At 38.4% G+C, this 20,051-nt stretch overlaps 1 protein-coding gene across 1 annotated transcript; it reads right to left on the bottom strand.

Annotated features, from left to right (window-relative positions):
- Nucleotides 1–2,501: 2,501 nt before the first annotated feature.
- LOC114160117 (transcription factor MafG-like) lies at nt 2,502–19,808 on the bottom strand. The gene is given in 4 exon segments (XM_028042547.1): nt 2,502–7,920; nt 8,921–8,993; nt 19,263–19,300; nt 19,303–19,808. Coding segments are annotated over 4 exon segments (618 nt in total). The 5' UTR covers nt 19,357–19,808; the 3' UTR covers nt 2,502–7,467.
- Nucleotides 19,809–20,051: the final 243 nt, after the last annotated feature.

Genomic DNA, 20,051 nt, shown 5'->3' with positions numbered 1-20,051 from the left:
TGGTGGATGTAAAATATGTTTTTTTAGAAATGCATTCAAATACAGAAATTTATATACATTGATTTTGTTGTAACAATGTAACAACGTTTTCGGTTTGTGTCTATTTTTTAATCAGAAGACCAATTAATTCCCTAACTTTAAGCTTCTTGCTGATTTTCCCCTCATGAGGCCACCTGTCTTGCAAAGAACACTAGATACATCATTCAGATAATAAAAAAACACAATGATGCTGCCACCTCCAAGTATTTTTCCATGAGTGCAGTTCCAAGCCAGAATGTGTCTGTTTATCTTGTTTTTAGATTAGCAGCTTCTCCCTTTCTGCATGACCTTTCAGCCCCTGTCAAATGAGGACTGTTTCTTTTTTAACTGGAATTGTTAAATTTGAACATTTTCAGTGTAAATATTTGGTTTCAACTTTATATGTGAGACAGCAGAATTTTTTTTAGTCTTGCAAACTATAGTGCACATTCAAATGTGCGTTTTTTTTAAATGTAAAATCATTTTATTGAAGAAAACTGTATTTTATTTTGAAGGGGGGAATCTTGGATTTGTGAGGTGCAAAAAAAGTCAGAATTAGAGCAGCAGCTTATTATTGTTTTGTATTATTATTATTTCACTACTTTAGTGATCAAATTAAATAAAACTGTTATTTGTAAAAGCCTATTATAGATATCACAAATAGATAAAAACAATATATGCAATTTTCCCTACTTAACTGATTTACTGTTGTTGCAAACTAAACTGACAGTTAAGTTCATAAGTCTCTACCTCGATTATTTACTTGTAACAATTTTTCAATAGCAATACATTGCAAACTTTTAGAAAGCCTGTTTATTTCTCTTGAAATGGTGACCTATTAGTCAGCAGAGGTTACTTTATAGGTTTCGAAACACTTTGCCATGAAAATCTTGTCAAATCAGTTAGACACTTTTACAGTATGCAGTTCACTAGTTTGGTCACACATTGCTGTGGGACGGGATTCCATTCCACAACCTGTCCTACATTAACTGACGTGGTTGTCTGAGTCACTTTGTCATGTACAGCATGCCCAAGGTTGCACAGAGTGTATAAATGGGGTTGCCACTGGTTGCAAGATCCTCTCCTGACATCTTTCTGCATTGAGATTTCCTTGAATAATATTGGGCTTTATTGTACCTGTGAATATGATGCCTCCCCACACCATCACACAGCCTCCTCCAAAAGCTGTTTGGCATCAACAGAGGACTTGGCAAGTTTTGGCTGCAACCCACATACTCAACACTGGGTTATGGCACAAAAGCATTTTTCTATCAACTCTAGCGCCATATAAGGGGAAATAAACAGAGTTTCCTAGACTATTGTCCTTACTTATTGAGCTTTGTTGTTTTTTCCAGCAGAGGGAAACCTAACTCCACACAGCCACTTCCTACCAATCAGTGAACTGAATATCCTGATCTCTTTTGTCTTGTATTTTTCTTTTGCATCCTTTATCAGGACAGAGGCACACGATGTGTGGCGCAAACCCTTAACAAATCATAATACTTAGAATCAATAAAATTTTTATATTTAAGTAATCTAAATAATTGTTGAAGCCGACTGAAACTTAAATCCAAATGTTAAATAAACCTTTCATTAGATGTCTTAATGCACAGGCATGTTCTGCAATACAGGGATCTGCAGCATGTCAAAGTTCAGCAGGTCACATGTGGTGAAAGTTTACCCCTGCTGACGGAGATGGCAACATTAATTGTAAGTGCAGGTTGTGGTCTGAGAACTGGGGCAGGCACCTGCTGCAGAAATGGGTGAAGATGAAGAATGCTGTCCTACATAGCCCACCAGCTCACCTTAACCCAACCCGCCAAATTAATCAACTCTTCAGAGGCCGTGTACTCGTCTGGGGCAGCCGTCCAAGGAGAGAGGCAGAGCCTGTTTTAAGGCACAGGTCACACAGACCTGTAGGAGCATTTAGGAGAAGTGAAGAACAATATTGCTTTAAAATCACGCCGAAGCAGCTGGGGTTTGGAGTTGCCCTCAAGGATGAAGCAGTAAGATGTAGCCTGTCTGAAGCCATCTGTCTCTTTGTCTGAGCAGCTTCTCTCATGAGATGTGTTTTGGTTGAAACGCTGCTGAGGAGCCTGATGTTTGATGAGGGGGGTTGGTTCAGGAGCTCCACAGGGAGCTAAGATGACTAACTCACAACTCCTCCTAATCTAGGACAAGCACACCTAGACATCCTTCATGACTCTAATGTTTTACTCGTGTCGGGCCAAAAATACGTCCGCTGAGGTTAGTCAAAGTGGGTCGCCCAGCAGCTTTTTTTGGATCGTGCAAAAAAAAAAAAAAAAAAAGGAAAAACGAAAAAAAATGTGCCATCTAAATGATCGCTGTCTTCTGAAACCAACCCTGGACGGCAAAAGCCTTCCCAGTCAGTTTATTTTTACAAGTATCAAACTGGGTCAATGACGCCACAGAATAATGCAAAACCCAATTTCAAGAACTCCGAATGACAGCAACGCATAAAGTCCTTTTCCAAAACATTTTATTGGTCTTATAGAAAATAAAGAAAGCTGTATCAACAAACATACAATATATACATCAATAACTTAGACACCTCAGAGAATCACATTTAAATCCACAGCTGATACTGTATAGGAATACATAGTGCTTATCTACAGATTGCAAAAAAGTACAATAATTTAATTTATAAATAGTTACAATTAACTATTGTCTGTTTTCATACAAAGTACTGCAATATTTTATTACAACCCATACAGAAAAATAACAACAGAATATTAACTTTGTATTACTCACTTATATTCCGTTTGAAACACAAACCCACTCCACAGAGCAAGAGAGAAAAAAATATATAACCCTGCACAGTCAACCTTTTACAAACTCCACTTTTTAAAAAAATCCCAACATCTTGAGAGCTAATAAATTCAACGGCCACACAAGTGCTGTTATTATCCTCTCCATATGTTGCTTACAAAGAAAAACAAGCAATGATCAATTATAAAATTACATCTGCAGAATAAATTACAGTGTTGAGATCAATTAGAAAAACGCCGCATAATGAGGACAGAAAATGCTGTGGAGGATGCAACAGAAAATAAGGAGCATAAATGACTGGTGTAGCAGCAGAGGAGGACACACACGCACACACACCCCTACATACACGCATACAAATATATATAAATTAAAACAAAAAACGCAAAAACAGATTTTGCATTAAGCCCCTGGGACAGATCCTATAGTTGCAACCACTTCACAAACATCTGTAATTCCATGACGTCTAAGCCAGTTAACCTTGAATTTAGAAATTCGTAATCTGAATAAGGATGGATGTTTTATGGATTCCAGGGCTACCACATGGTTTTTAGGTTTGAATTCCTTACAAAAAAGAAAAAAACAAAACTTGGTTGAGTTTTATCTTCCTGAAATGATGCCAAATTTGTAAGAAAAAGAAATTGAGCAGCAGAGTTTAGTTTTGAGTTGTGTTCATGACAAACCTGCCAAGTCCTGAACAGCTTTTGGTGAAGGAGATATGATGGTATGGCAGATTTCTCATTGGAAAAAAAATGTCAGCAGACTCGGGCTACGACACCTTAAGTTTAGCATCTTGTGTTAAACTTAAGGTTAACACAAGATGCTTATTGGTGGCTTTCCTACACACCAATAAGGTTCCTAAAACAAGTATATTGCCAATATGTCCAGTTCAATAACTGATCACAAGTCAAAGAAAAATCGAAAAGGACCAACAAGCAGAGAGAGAAGGAGGAAATTAAAAGCATCTCTTCAATTGTTCATAATGGGCAATTAAAGAGACAGATTTGACAAATTTGGACAGAGTTGCCCATCAATAAACACAGATTCATTGAGGCGTTTGTACATTTTTACACCTTTATTCAATTTGTTGGAGTTGAAAACAGATTCTATTAGTATTATTATAAGTTTGGGGAGGAAGGGTGAGTGGTTTTCCAGAGGATTTTCTCACACAATCGCTCTAAAACTTTAATAAAAATTGTGATGTGGCAAATCAAACACATAGGATGCAAGTTAAATCTAAGTTAACTAGTTGAGAATTTTTTTCAAAAATAAATTAGGTAACTGTTTTTTGGGGGGTTTCTTTCCCCCCATATTTGGCAAATTTGGAAAATGATAAAAGTTCGTTTCAAGACAGCGCAGAAACCCTGGAATCCTTTAGGTCAAAAAAGGGGCCAAATGCTTATACACTTACTCAGGAAGCAAAACGTCAGAAAAACAACACACAGTTTGCAAAAACAAAAGCAAAACAAAGCAGCAAGAACAGTTAAACAACAGACTAACAACTCTGACGATATTAATTTAACCTTACACATCTCTCCCACATCTTTCCACTGAGTTGCATATTAAGGGTCACTTTTTTTACAACGATCATCAGTACCTACTGCAGCTACATACTATACACCAGTATGCGTGATAAAGAGTCGTCGCCTTCGAGAGGAGATTCAAAGATTGCTTGACAGTGCCACTTGAACACCTTTTAAAGACACTTGACACAAAAAAAGATCAACTCCACAAGACGGCCACGGTAATAAGGACGCCAACATCGATACTGGGCTATGTCAAGAGTCACAAATATATTTTCCCACAGTTAACCCGTCACCGCAGATAGCTAAGCATGTTGACAGAGAGAGGATAGGACGACGTGCGCGTAGACAGTGTAACCAGCACCCAGATCTCAGACGTGGAGTTTTGCTGAGATGTTTGTTTTGAGAGCGACTGTAGATTAACACCTCAGTGAGGGCGACCCCTGGATGAAGTGTGTTCTGTTAATGACGTTGAACAACTGCGTTCACCTTGAGGTGTACAGCTGCTTCAGCGACAGTTCTCCTACACAACCAGGCGGTGTGACGCTCGGGACGGGGGAAGCGCTGCTGGCAGCTGCTCTTGATTGTAACTACATGTTCATGCCGTCTCTTTCTATGTGTGCATTGAAGCCCTTTATGACAATAAAAAAATCAAATAAAAAGGAGAGAAAACAGAGCTGCCATCCATGTTGCCACTTTGCTTCTTATCAAGAACTTTGTTTTATTTTTAGTGGCCTGTTTTGTCCTGAGCAAAACAAGCAGGAGCTTAGTGCATACATACAAACCCTCAGTCGAACCATGCCACCTTTAATCTAAAGACCCACGGGTCAATTTATGGAAGATCTGCCTTTTTATTTGGTGGATTATCCAGATATAGGCTTAGGAAACTGCATATTTTAAATATAATGCATTTATTTCTGCTATCTACAGTTGAAGTTATACATATGCAAGAAGGACAAGAATGGCACATAAATTTTGAGCTTTAAATTGTGCATTTATCCAAGGTAATTATGCAACAAAAAATACGAGTCAGGGCTTAAAGTTTCAATTTATTGTAGATATTTAAATCTACACACAGTCAAAATGTGTGTTTTGTTTAATTGTCCTGTTGGAGCACAAAACTGTGAAGATGTTTAAACTATTTTACTCAAATCATTACCCACAGATTACAGAAGAAAATAGTTCAGATGTCCAGAAAAAACATAGAAACAACTATGGTTGTTTCTATGCTGATCATGAAGTGGAAGATTCTAGGACAGCAGCAGCGTTACTGTTCACAGTGGAACAAGTCTAACATCACTGTGGACTGAAACGTAAAGATTGAGCTACTGGGCCACAATAACGAGTCCAAGAAGTTAAGCTGAGGAAAGAAATAAAAGCAATTTAGATTAACGCAATGATTTCTACAAAAGATAGTTGTAAAATATTCAGTCAGAATGATGCTAGTCTGCTGGTAGCTACAAAACGTATTTGGTTTGTCGGCACCTTGCTTAGGAAAATCTAATTAAATAGTATTTGGGGTGCACACGAATTTGTCAATTCAATTTTTAGTTTTAAAAAATATAAAAGTTGTATATTATATTGTAAGTTTACCCCAGAGGAAGGAAAATTACCATTAATAATAATAATAATAATATGGAAAAATATACATTAAAAGATTCCAATTAATGTCCTTCATGTCAATGAGTGTATGTAAACTTCTGAAAGGAACTGTAGTTAGCATCAAGTAAGTGGCTGGAAAACTAATGAAATCTTCCCAACAATAAAGTTCTTTATTTTCAGGTCACAGAAGACATATTTTGAAGGTTTCCAACATCAGGTGCAGCATATTTTTAGTTGAAGCTTCATTTAAATTCACAGACTATTTCATTGATATCTGTCTTACACTGCTCGCTGACGTAAACTCTTCATGACAATATGATTGGTAACTAACACCGAGAAAGCAGAGGATATCACAGATGCCAATACGCACACAGACAACTGACCTTGTTCACACCACCTAGTTTAGCTCTACAGATTAGTTTTTTTTTTTTTTAAATAGCACAGCGTTGACATCTATACAGTGAACAACACCGCCAACTTGCCACTTATACGTCACATTACGCGCTACCCCACTGTACGCGCCTAGTCACTAGAAAAAAAGCTATCAGACTTCAATAATAAGCCACTTTCGGTACAATTGCAAAAGAGATGTCACAGGATTTTTTTTAATGAGTTTTCTTTTTCTGTATTTCTATAAACAATGGAGTTTGATCTACCAAGTAATAAAAACCAAGAACTCAGTGATAGACAAAGTTTTCTACACTTTAACAATTCAAACAGTAAAGCTTGTGTAAAGACGTTCTTTTGGAAATATTTGACGGACATGTTAAGAAGTAATTAAAAAAAAAAAAGTAATATTTATATAGAGAGAGATATCTTTTAAAGAAAATGACGTATTTTCTCTATGACCAAAATGAGTGTCCTCACAAATCGTGAGGGTATCACTGGATCAACATTCAGGTTTTCGGATATTGTAGCGGAATCTTGTCATACTGGAATGGCACTCAGCTCTGGAACGATATCGCTAAGATAAATACGCAAGATCTCTTTTTTTTTTTTCCATGTGTGTTTTTAGTGCATACATATATTATTGCATCTACCAGTCATGTCGATAATGACAACTTCACTGAAGCCTTTCACGGATGCATAAACTGAAACGAACTCTAGGTTTGTCAGCATTGTTTTATGCCTACATCACTGAGAGACACCTAACACCAAAACAAAACAAACTGAAATATCACAAGTTGGACTTAAATTGCTAGTTTTGGGTTAGTTGTTTTGAAGACTTCTGTAGCATTAAGACCAAGAAAGTGACTTTCATTATTGATCCTTAATCAAGTCAGTGCAGAATAACAAGCAAGAGGGCCTTGAATTGTTAGATTTGATTGAGTCAATATTAAGAAATTAGAGGTAAATAAAGACAAACAATATCATCTTATATTAAAGAAAATGGACGACTGCTGTGTTGTATTGCTCAGAGTGAATCAAGAAGCATTTTATGACTTAAAATAAAATAAAAAACACAGAAGACCCTGGACCATGTTAAAATGCACTGACTAGTTCAGAAGTGAAAATCATCCCTCTGCCTGTTCTGCTACTACGACCTGGCCTCCGTTTTGGATTTGACGATGGTGATGACGCTGGTGGCAGCTACTTTACCAGGGATGAGGGGCCCTATCACAGAGGCCATGGGTCCCCTTCCTGTAGTGACGGGGCTGCGCGCCACAGTCCTGGCAAAGCTCTGGAGGGCTTCATACTTTGAGCGCAGAGCATCCAGCTCCACCTTCATGCTTGCATTCTCTGTTGCCAGCTTGTCCACTTCCTGTTGCAGCTGGGCTTTTTGCTTTTCCAGCTCCTCCTTCTGGGTGACCCGCTTCACCCGGCAGCTTGCAGCATAGCCACGGTTCTTCAGGGTGCGTCGCCTCTGCTTTAGCTGCAGGATCTCTTCTTTAGAGAGCCCCCGTAAATGCTGGTTTAGTTCGCGCACCGACATGGTGACCAGCTCATCGTCCGTTAGACTGGTACCATTTTCCCCAGGCTCCCGCTTCACCTGCAGAGGCAAAGCAATTATAAATTATCTGACATCAAAACTGGTTTAATAAAGTCATCATAAGAACTCAAGGTGGGCGACGTAACAATATTAGATCATGGAGGGTGGGCAATTATTTTTCTCCATTTTTAATAAAAGGCCACATAAGCAATTGTATCAATGATCAGATCATTAGCTGAACACAACTTTTCCAAGGACATATTTGATAATAAACAGAAAATATACATTTTATCATCTTCTGGCAACAGTAGACATTGCAACTGAACAATAAAATGTGACCCACCATCCTGAGAACTGAAACGTTATACTTGTAACCCTTGGAAGTCCCTTCATTTGTGCTCCACCTGTGTCCGTTGGACACAAAAAAATACTATTTTAAAGTTTGACAGAAATTTTTAACAGTGAGCATGTATCAACATATTTTTGCAAAGAAGTATTCAATTATTTAATTCAGTCTTCATTACGCATGACAAATATAGAGCAATTTTTTAAAATTTTAGCCATTGTCCAGGTTCAGCCCTCCTTTGAAATACTCACTTCAGAGAAAATAAGAGAAGCTATTAGATTCCTCCTCCATCCCATAAATGCAAACAGTAGTTAGGGAAGTGTAATCCAAAACTGGTCATTTCAAAAATTGATAGCAACCTTGACTGATAATTTTATTGTATTTGTGCCTTATTTATAAAGATTGATGGGCTTCTAGTACATATAAAAAAATAGCATTTCTTAGTGGAAAATAAAACATCAAATTTAAACATCAGGGAATAATAGAAGAAAAAAAATAAAATTACAATGATGGTTTATTGAAAAGTACATTTCGAATGTGTCACTGCAAAAATACAAAAAGGACACAAATTACTCTACGTAGTTAAAAGGCACTACGTTTTGAAATGGAAAAAAAAATAAATAAATTTAAAAAAAAAATGTCAACACCAAAAATGAAAATCACAAATTAGGCACAATCCTAATAAAACATTTTTATCAGACATTATTTTTTTACCTTTAAGGCCTTGTTTCCTTTGTTTATGGTATTCATGCCACAAGAGAAGCCTCCACCTGTACTGCTGGTTGTTCTGTGAAAAGTCATAATAATAAAAAAAATATTGCTGTCAAAAGAGCGAATTAATTTCAGTGCAGAATATTATATTTCTGGCAAATAGGCTCCAGCCTGACTTTGACCCAAAAATATAAAGTAGGTCAAGGACTTCAGACACCCTTCTCAGTGATACCAAGAGAGTTGAATGAGAACTCTTTATGCATCTGTCAGAACAAACAAATAATTTGACGCCGCGTCTGCCTCAAACATGAATCAGGTTGATTTTAAACAGGACATGCAATTCAGAGGAAGGTAGATAAACCTTCTTGTCTTCAACAAGGATTATTGGGAGTTGAACTTAAGATGCTGTTAAACTGGCTGGCAGCACTTTGCAATATCTAGGAAAACAGAGTTCCTTCTCTCAGGTACACAGGGCAGCGAGCTACCCAGTCTAGACAGTCGCACCTGTCTTGGAATCAGCTCCGCTATAATCCCACAAATCAATAAAGGGGACGTAACTAGTGCAGAGCCCAGAATAACCAGGCTGCAATGCAGTTTAATTTTTGTTGTGTCAGTACAGAGGGAACACCCAGGGAAGCTTTGTGAGTGAGAAATGTAACCAAGGGGTGTAAAGACAGAAGGTCGAATGCTGTCTGTCGGGTGAGCTCCATCATAAGACAAGACACAAAAACGCACACACACACAGAGCTGTGACTCTGTGAGTTTTGCTCTGCATGCAATAAATGCTGTGTCAGCGACACCCACCACAGTCTGCCCACCCAGCACACTGCCTCTGTAAGCTGATTTACACAGCCAGCAGTGTTACTACATAAACAAACACATGCTGGATTTCTTTTTTTTTTTTTTTTTTTAGACAGCATCACACCAAACAAAGCACAAAGAGCTACAGCTACTGTGTGTGATGGTGTGTGCACGCAAGTGAGTGTTTTTGGCCTCCAAGCACATTAAGCCAGTCACGTATGATGTGTGGAGAAAGCTCAGTGAGGTAAGACAAGGAAAAAACAGATGAGTCGCAGCTCTGAAGTGGACTATAAGAAGGCCAGGAGATTACCATGGCAACAAAAGGGGAGCTACAGGTGGACCGGTCACCTGAGCCAAACAGGGAGAGACAGACTCTTGTTAAAAATGACCTGAATACGACACGACCGCACAGACTGGGGACATAACATGGGGTCAGATTGTGACTGGAATTTTTTTATGCTTTTCACTCTAAAGATGAAGTCCTCTTAAAACCAGCAGTGTTCCGCTGTAATGTGGTTGCATCCCGCCCCGCCTTCAGTGGACTTTTTAAATGTGGTGTTTTCATCCCTGATGGGCTGGCTATGAATAGTCGTCTGATAGTAACACCTACTTTTTACAGGCCTTTGCAGTGACTCATTTCCAGTAAGCATTTGGACCACAGATGCAAAGCATAATGGGATAATGGTCTGTCTGATGATGCACAGATAATGGACAAACAGACAGGAAAGCATGAGGCTAATAGCTGTTAGGATAAGAGCGAAAAAAAAGGAAGAGCTACGGCTGCACTGATCAGGCTTTTCACAACCAATACCAATTTCCTCCTTTTTATTATTTTTTTTTGATGAATAAAATCTGATAAATTTCTTTTCTTCTAATTTTATTTTAGTAACTATTTTGTTCCAAGAATAAGATTATCTTCATTATGCATCTTAAATTGCGTCCCTGCCATTTTTCTTATTTTTAATAAACTGAAAACAGGGCAGAACAATACACGATATAGGTTGATGCATTTATAAACTAAAAATTGTAGGAGTTGTTTGACATGTTTAGGAACGAAATGCAAGGTACTTAATAAATAGCAAAATCAAGTAGAAAAATGATTGCTAGCAATGTCTGGTAGCTAGGTTTAAAAACTGCTAACATTTTCCACTTTAATAAGATGTTACAGAAAGTGTTTGAATGAAGAGGACTTTCTTCTGCCTTATAAATCACAGTCACACAGTACAGCCCCTCCCCTACCTGTTGCTGTTCAATGCGAGTCAGATGACTTAAAGAAGAGTTTTCTCTCACTTATAATAAAGAGGAATTTCGTTGTTTGAAAATATTTTTGTTCAGAATTAACAAAATATTTAAGGAAACTAAAGGCACACCACCCACCACATAAAGTTACACTCTTTAAATCAACGATTGACAAGTAGGGCTCTGTGTAATACATTTGTTTACCTCATCTTTCAGATTCTAAAAAAATAACAAAATGGATCATATAAGATAATACATAAGAAACAACTCCATAAAGCAGCATACTGAGAAGATAGCACAAATAATTCCACAGTTACTATAGAAAAGTTAATTTAGTGATAGAATCATCACAAAATGTATCAATTTTGTTCATATTTTTTCACATATAAATCATATTGTACATAAATTACAAGTATGAAAAAGGATTTTAAAAATGGTTATAACACGTTACAAGTTTGCAGTGACAGAAAGTGCAAGGTAACTACTGTACATCTGCCTGATAAAATATTCTAATAAACACTATTATAACAGTGATAACAAATCAGCATTTTTAGTAGGAGTAAGTATCATTTTCTGAGTTACTTTTTTTTTGGGCTGTAAACAACACAATATATGGTGCTTTATTTTTTTTTTTTACCCAAGGTTATAAAGTGGGAATATCATGCTACCGTGCCTATTAAAGATACACGTTCTGTCACACAGCTGTGCGAAGGCATGGCTTGGCATTCTGAAAGCTCACCATATGACACCAAGGAAAGATTGTGTCCAGGCTGCAAGCCTCCAGCACAGGCTGCTGCCAACAGACGGCTAGCTATGACAGGGCATGGCAGAACAACACAGACAAGGTCCAATGCACAGCTGCTCCCTTCCACTGCCGGGCATGTCATACCTCACAGAGACAAAGAGGCATCCACACAAATAGAGAAGCCAGGGAGAGGAAAACACACCTACAATTTTCTGCAGAAATGACAAGGGGATGTCAGAGGTGCTCCAGTGAGTTATTTGATAGCGACAGGATGGCTTTAAATTCAATAATTCAAACAAAAACAAAAAGTCCTGCAGCATATTGCCTCGCATTAAAAATTCCAGGCCTTTAGTGAGCATCTAGCCATCGGAGCAGTAGGTGAGATCTGCAGCTCGGAGAGCAGGGGGCATTGCAGGTGGGGACGCAGACGTCTTTTGTGGATGCCTGCTGAATTTTTATGAATCGCCTGGAAGAACGCTGACAAATCAGGGCTGATTGCTTGTGGAGGAGAGACATCACACCCACAGGAAATAGAAAAATGCTGAGTGTGGTCACCCACAGAAAAGGAATGGTGAGAGACAGACAGAGAGGCAGAGCGAGAGCGAGAAAAAGAGAGGACGAGATGAAAAGAAAGAGAGACGAAAAAGCCTTGTGTGAAATGCGTGGTCGGCACATTTAGAGGTGCCTGAGTAGAGCAGGTTGAGTTAAAAAAAAAAATACTGATCTCAGCAAGGACCAAAACCAAGGTGCCAATTAGAAGTTGTGAAGTTGAGCCAACACAATAAGAGCAGGCCAGCCGACCATCAGAAGCAGTGTCTGTTCATCCAAATCTACAAAGGTAAGCTCAGGTTCATATTCAAGAATGATAATAAAAAATACATAGAAAAATCTGCTCTTATAAAGGCTGATGTAACATGATAGATTTGGCTGTAAGCCAGCGGCCTGCCTTAAAGATCTCGTTACAGGATTTCTCGGGAGGATGCCAAGGATGAACACCGTTAGCTGGGGGACTTTTTGTTGATGGGGATCCAGAGCCAAGGCTCCCGTGCACTGTGTCCCGATGGTGAATATTTATCACTGTCGTTTACAGCCTGAAATGGGAGGGGGATGGTGGTGGGGTGTACCAGGGGTTTGGAAGCAGAACAGAAATACTCAGGAGGTGATTCTTCAAGGATACATCCAAGGCCCTTCTATCAACAACTGTCTCAAAATGGCGGCAGGCTGGTGGGGGCTGGGCGGAGGTTATATTTCTGGGGACTGGAGGTGGCACGCATGGTGGTTCGGGGCTGCAGGGAGAGCCATCTCCACTTGACAGCAGTGTAACGAGATTATCAGGGCCATAAGAGCAAACAAAAACCCCTGAAACCTGCCTCAGAATTCAGATTACGACAGAGCCTGCTGCCTGAATACTAAACAAAGCTGGGAAGGACTAACAGGATACAAGATTTGCTCCGCCAAGGTAGTGGATTTCACATCGTCTAATACAAAAGGTATTTGCAAAGAGACAGAAAACTAAAACCACACAAGTGTATACATATAAAAAAATGCCATAATCAATTCTTGCAAAGCAGCTTCTAAACACTTGTTTATAGCAGCTGGAAAATAAGTTAAATAAAACTAGACACTGGAGATGCATGATGAGAAAAGTTATAAAACTGTACAGCTTAAAAACATTGGAATGTTTTTATTAAAATTGATGCCACAGTTTAAAAGCGCAACTAAGTAGATGCCAGAGAAAGTGCTGACAGGAAATCTATTTCTTTTCAAAGATCCAGCTCTGTGTGTTGGCCCCCTTAGATGGCCGCTGATTGCCTTTTATTTTTATTAACAAAAGTTGTTTGATTGTTATATATTTATTCTCAAAATGTACATACAGTGAGAGTTTATTTCCCCCGCTAGAAAAGTAGGCACAAATATTGTCATTCATTGTTAGCCAACAGAGTAAAAACAAAACCCTCAAAATAAAATGTATTTGATTATTTAAATAAAAGTAAAAATTAGTGGTGCATAAAGAATAATAAAAAAAAATTTATATATATTTTCACCTACCAATGCTTGGACAATATTTATTTTTATTTTTTTACTTTTGAGTCAGCCTAACGTAAACAAATCAATATTTTCAGCTTTTTGTCATTCCAAATCAAACCCCGTAAAGACAACTGTTGATTCGAAGTCGATAATTTTACTGCTTATCAAGCTTTCCACTTTGTTTTTATTAACATAAAAAAGGCCAATGTTGATTACCTAAATTACATTAACAGGCTGGCAAAGAAAATTAAAAAGCTATACTAGCCTTTTCTCACTGAGTCAATCTTGCATCTCAACTTCATTTGCCGTCTTATTCGATTGTTCATACAGAGTTGAGATGATTTAATGTAATCAGCCAGCATTTTGAAGCCGTACGCCACAAGCACCCCAGCTCAAGAACTCATTGCGCCTGAACAGACGCCCTACTTTCAACACCTCCCTTCTAATTCAGATTCAAAAAGATCACCCAGAAACTCAGATCTAATCATTTCTCCTGTCAGCTGAGCTAAGTCAATTATCAAGCAAGCTGCATGTGTCGGGAGGCATTTAACTGCAAATTAAAAATCAGACTCCTCTGATCGCTCTGGAGGAGAGATATGGGCTGAGTGGTGCAAACTTAAGGATGGGGAAACTGTGTACGAGTGCATCTGAGCAACAGTAAGGTACGATGGGAAGAGAGGTGGGAAGCCATTAACTACTAAGTATTCAGAGCGTGAAATAAGACTGACAAAAACAGCAAGGAGGGAAATCATTCAGTAGCTTTCAGAGTGGAAATGTGATCTGCTTGTAGTAAAAGGGAAATACTCATCTATGTTATTTTGTACAGCAAAGGCTCTAAAAATAAAACTAATCAAATTTTTATGTGATATGTGTTGTTGACATAACATCTCAAAATGAAGGGCCAGTGGACGGCTTGTCAAACATTTTACTAGATTATTTGCCAGTCTCTGCTCAATTGTCTGCTACAACTGCAGTACTGCTATACAGTAACAAACATTAAACAGACAACTGTTACAAATGATGACAATAATATGACTGTGTAATTATTGTGACAGGCTTTAGAGTGGCTGCCAGTTTAGATCCTCTGTAAACAGCACTGATTTGAACTCCAGCAGAGAAAGGAAACTTAGCCGATAATTTAGTTTGTTTATTTTCTTTATTATCAAGCTCTTCTTAAAAGGTTTTATGTCCCCACAGCCTACAAAAGTACTGACACCTTCACCTGTTGCCTGTTCATCCCAATGCCTGCAAAACATGGGCAACTAGCTTTGATAGCTTATATGTTAAAAAGCTGAACTAATATAGACTTTGTGTACAATTGGTATAAAAATATTAGGTTGATGTCTAAAAATAAAATAAAAATGTACAAATAAAAAAAACATTTAAATCAGTTTTAAAAAATCATACCTGATTATATATTTCAACATTCAATGCTTTCAGATCAAATGCACAGGAAACATAACATTTCCAGAATTATTTCAATTCACTTTTTTTCTTTAGCAAGTAAATTGAAATATATGCTGTTTAGTGTGTTGTTTGGGTGAGTTATAAACAGGTTTTAATATTAATTAAAATAAATTTATAGATATGAGTAGTAAAATATTGAAACTTTACGTGAGAAGATTAGTCTTTAAAATACAAATTCTATAAAGAAAAATTGTTTTGTCCAATTTCTTGTGAATCCCATTGTCTTCTATGATTATTTCCCTTTCATATGATTCCAAAAGTTTGATAATTTAGGAAATAAAATCAGCTAAAAAATATATATATTTGCCAGAACTGTAACCGAGTACATCAGGGGTACAGCTCAGGTTGACAGCTTCTGACACAAAGTCAGAGAAGCAAGGCAGACATGGCTTGAACATTTGTGGAGGCAGGTTAGTGGATATCTTGGTGAAAAGGTGTTGAATATGAAGCTGCCATGGAAAAGGAGAAGAGAAAAACCACATAAAAAAGGTGCATGGGTGTAGTGAAGAAGAATATCCAAAGATTGGTGTGACAGAGGAGTGTGCTGCAGGCGAGTTCAGATGGAAGTGGAGGATGTGTTGTGGCGACCCCTCAACAGTGCAGCTAAAAGAATAAGAATTTGCCAGAATTGTTCCTATTATGTGTTTTTCCTTGTTATAATAAGGTAATTTATGTTGATTGGATCACAAACAAGAAAAAAAATAAAAATAAACAAAGAAGCTACCACCATCCACGGAATTTGAAAAAAAAAAAAAAGCATGCGGCACATTATCTCAACTTCTGCATCCAGTTCATGTTGGTTTAAAGTGAAAACATGAATCACTGCCCTCAGGGACGTTATTGCATTTTTTTTAAAGTCGCTCATAAAATGAGGTTTATTTAAAAGGACTAGTTTGTGCTCTCCGATGTTTTCTAGTCTTACAGAATCTATTTTCAGTCTCGGCCGCCACTATTTACTCTCCGAGCTGCTCCGTCAGTACAAGCAGCAGGCTAGGAGAAGAGACTCTGGACCTTCAACTGTATCTGCCTGGAGGACTTGCTTAAACAGGAAGAGAATATATTGTGATACTCTGGCAGAGGAAATAAAGGTTGAGGGCAACCAACAACGGTATACAGACAAACCTTGCTGCTTACTGTAGCACTGGCGTTTTTGAGAATATATTGTATTGACCTGACATCGTAACCTTTTGAAGCACAAATGCAGACCAGATTTATTAGTAACATTTCAATAATGAAAACTTCACAAAATATAAAGGTATAAAGACAAGTCACTTTTTCTCCTATAGTTTTTTTTATTCAAACTGATTCAAAGAGCTGAATTTCTACAGAAAAAAATACAACACAAACACAGGAGATTAGTTACATCCATGTGATTCTCCCTAAGTAAAACCTGATATTGAAACGAATTTATTTGAAAAATTCTAAATATCTTACTTTAGGATAATTTTTGAATTTTGAAAACATTTATTTGTTAAACCAAGCATGATCTACCAAAATTGTCTTACATGTTCCTTACTGAATCATTCAAAAGATGACTGCACATATTTTTAACGCTCCCAAAAACAGCATTAGGAAGCATAATTTTTAGCCCATAAAAGGAACCCAATAGCAAGTGGTTGAGTATTTCTTTTAAAAAAATTATTTTCTTTGGAATATCTGAGTTGATGCATACATAGGGAAAATTTTGAAATTCCTTCGTTACTGTTAGAACGTAAAAAGAAGCTGCAGCACGTTTGTGTTTTATGTGCAAAGATCCTTAGAAAAACAGACAAAAAGTAATCAGTCAAAATTTTAATTGTTATGTCAGTCCTTAAAAAAAATCTAATCAGTACTGGCCAGGAAAAGTGTGATAAGTGTAATTCTAAATCCAATGAACACTAGCAGTTTGTAGTTCTCACAATTCTCCAATGTATCTTCATAATGTGGTAGCTTTAAAACAAGCTCCTACCATTCTAAAGCTTCTCAGAAAGTAAGACATCTACTAGAAACAGTCCTAGTTATGCCTTTTTAAGTACTTGAAAAAAAGCAAGGAAGACTAACTCTGAGCCTTTCACTAGTTTTATCTTGACTTTATTTTTACAGCACTACAGGGATTGTTTTTTAAATCACTTGCTTCCCTATAAGAGTTTAAAGCTGATCTGTTCCGCACAGAATTTAGTCAAGATAAAGAATGAAAGGTTAGCCATGAGAAAGACGCGCACTTATGCTCATCACGTTTACTGCACTAAATTCTGAGTAAACAGAGAGCCCTAATGAACACAGCATGTCTAAGTCAAGCTCCAAGAAATCCATCAAACACACTTTTTTGACTCTATCTGGATGAAAGTATTACTTTGAGGAGTGAAGGGGGGCATATCGCAATGCTTAGCAATCCTAATCCGCAGCACACTTGCAAGAGGTTTCATCACCAACATTCCCTCCCTATTCCAAAAGGAGAGGGCTGAAAAAAAAATATTGATCTTTTCCCTTCCTTCCTCCAAGGCATTTCTATTTCCCTGTGCAGCTTAAGCAGCACTTTTGTGGACAAATCCTGCATTTGTGTTCCTTTCTGGAGGCTAATAATTGTCCTGAATAGGCGTAACGACTCCCAAAGCGCAGCTGAGTTGGCTGTACAGTGGTGTTGGTGGCCAGACCTCTGTGCACAGCTAAGTCTTGCTTCGTGTTTCATCAACCTCACATATCCTCTTCCACCCTCCGCCGCCTGCCCACTACAAGTAACGCCACTGGGTATGAGTTGTGCACTCAGTTCACCTCTACAATACCTAGCTTTATTTTATCCTCACCACCTCAATGAAAGAGGAGATAAATCTAAGAGCTCATCTCCGCCATTCTCTGCCTCCGTCCGACGCTTATATGGACCATCATCTTTCCTCGTTACCTGCAGAGAGAGGCAGGGCAATGTGCATTACGCTTTATTGCAAAGCCAAGCTTCTGATGTACGATTGCCCTGTCTGCTAAACACACTTCAATGCGCTCCCCCTCTCTTGCATGAACAGAGATGATGAAATAAGTTGGGATATCTGTGCAAGAATGGGCAACTTCTATGTGTTTTAGCCCTGGCTATGTGTGCTCAACAGTTTCCAAGGTGACTTTTCAAATTGCACAGAGACTATCCATGGATAATTCATTACCTGCAAGCCCTCTATAAGCTCTAATAGGCAGCAAATTTCATCATGTCACACTCAGGGAAACAAGAGCAGCTGTCATCCCAAAATTAAAGTAATTAAGAGCTGCAAGACTTTAAAATAAATCATAAGGAAGGTTAATCTTAAAAGATATGATTCACATCATGCCTCATTCAACATTAAAATATAAATTTAAATGCTAATTTTCAGGTGGTGTTTTTGTATTTTATTTTTTTTAATCATACAACAATTAGATATGACCCAATATTAAAACGGCACTTGATTAAAATACTAAAACACACAATATCTGCTTATTGTGCAATTAAAAATAAATGGTTTTGACATCGCGGTTGACACCTAAGCATTTAGTGTAAATCTGTTTGTTGATGTACATCATGACAGCGCTGCAATAAAAAGCCACATTCTCAGCGGAATGTCGATGAGGCTATTGATAAATTGCCTGATGGGTCATCACTTGATGCTGATGGCTTGAGGAAAGATGAGAGATCAGCAACCAGATCTCCATCCGTCTCCTACTAATAACGACGGGCTCGGTGATAATCATCGACACTCATCTGGCGAGGAGACCTTTGTCCGGTGGTGCCATATTTCGGGGTGGATTCTGACTAAGAGAGCGCCTAAATACATCATTGTGATGATTCAGCATGATAAAAATATCTCGCCTCCTAGTTGGGATTTTAAAATGAAACAATATTGATGAGGGACGAAAAAGGGTCTGATTTGACGATCATTTCAAATAATAGTGAAATGAATTAAGATCACTCCAGGTGAAGCAATTCAATACGAAAAGGATGGTGTGGAAGCGATTTCCTGGAAGATCAAATTCATGCACATACAAAAGCGACATCATCATGCTGCGATTTCTAGTAATCGCGTTCGCGTCTGACCAAAAATGTCACAAAAGGACACTGCAACCAACCTGATCTGGCAACACCGCTGGCTGGCTCGGCTGCCGCTCGTTCCTTCGCACAACGAGGTGATGAAGCAGCAGGTTTGACCAGCGAGAAGCGCATGAGTTGACAAACCCCACAGAGAGGCGCTCAGACACGGTGGGCAAGCAAAGCACACCGGGCGTAATAACACAAGAGCAAACTAATTATGGCAAAGGGGAACCTGCACAGGTTACACGCTGGCTACGCGCTCCTGACATTCCGCGACTCAACCCCTCGGCGCCCCGCTCGTGTGAAAGTGGCAAACAACTCCCCGCCTACAAAAACAAGCAAGCAAGCAATGCGATGCGAGCAAGCGAGGAAATCCCCGTGCCTCTGTCTGCACATTACAACTGTGGCACCGTGCCATTCTTCGCGGGATGGGAATTGGCCACCAGGTGCGAAACGGATGGCAAATCCCGCTCCACGAGCACTAAAATCTGAATGTTTTTTTCTCTTATTCGCATTTTACGAGCGTACAAAAGATTAGCCCTGCATAGTAAGAGCACAACCTCGTCCTGCTAAACCACTATATAACGTACCAGGTTTGAACTTTCAAAATAAACCTCCTAGTAAGAGCACAAACGCGTGTTTTAAGCGGTCGAGTGCAGCGGACGCTTTAGTTTGAAAACCGTTTGTGGGAGCTAATGTGGTTAGCTTGACGAGCTAACTGTGCTAATACATCTCTGCACACTCAGCACAACAACAGCGAGTCGCTTCGCTCTCCAGACTCACCTGAATGTAAAACGATGCAGCTCCCTGAAGTCAGAGCTGCCAAA

This window comes from Xiphophorus couchianus, chromosome 16, assembly GCF_001444195.1.
Source record: "Xiphophorus couchianus chromosome 16, X_couchianus-1.0, whole genome shotgun sequence".
Lineage (NCBI taxonomy): Eukaryota > Metazoa > Chordata > Actinopteri > Cyprinodontiformes > Poeciliidae > Xiphophorus > Xiphophorus couchianus.
This window is presented reverse-complemented; position numbering and strand designations above follow the sequence as displayed.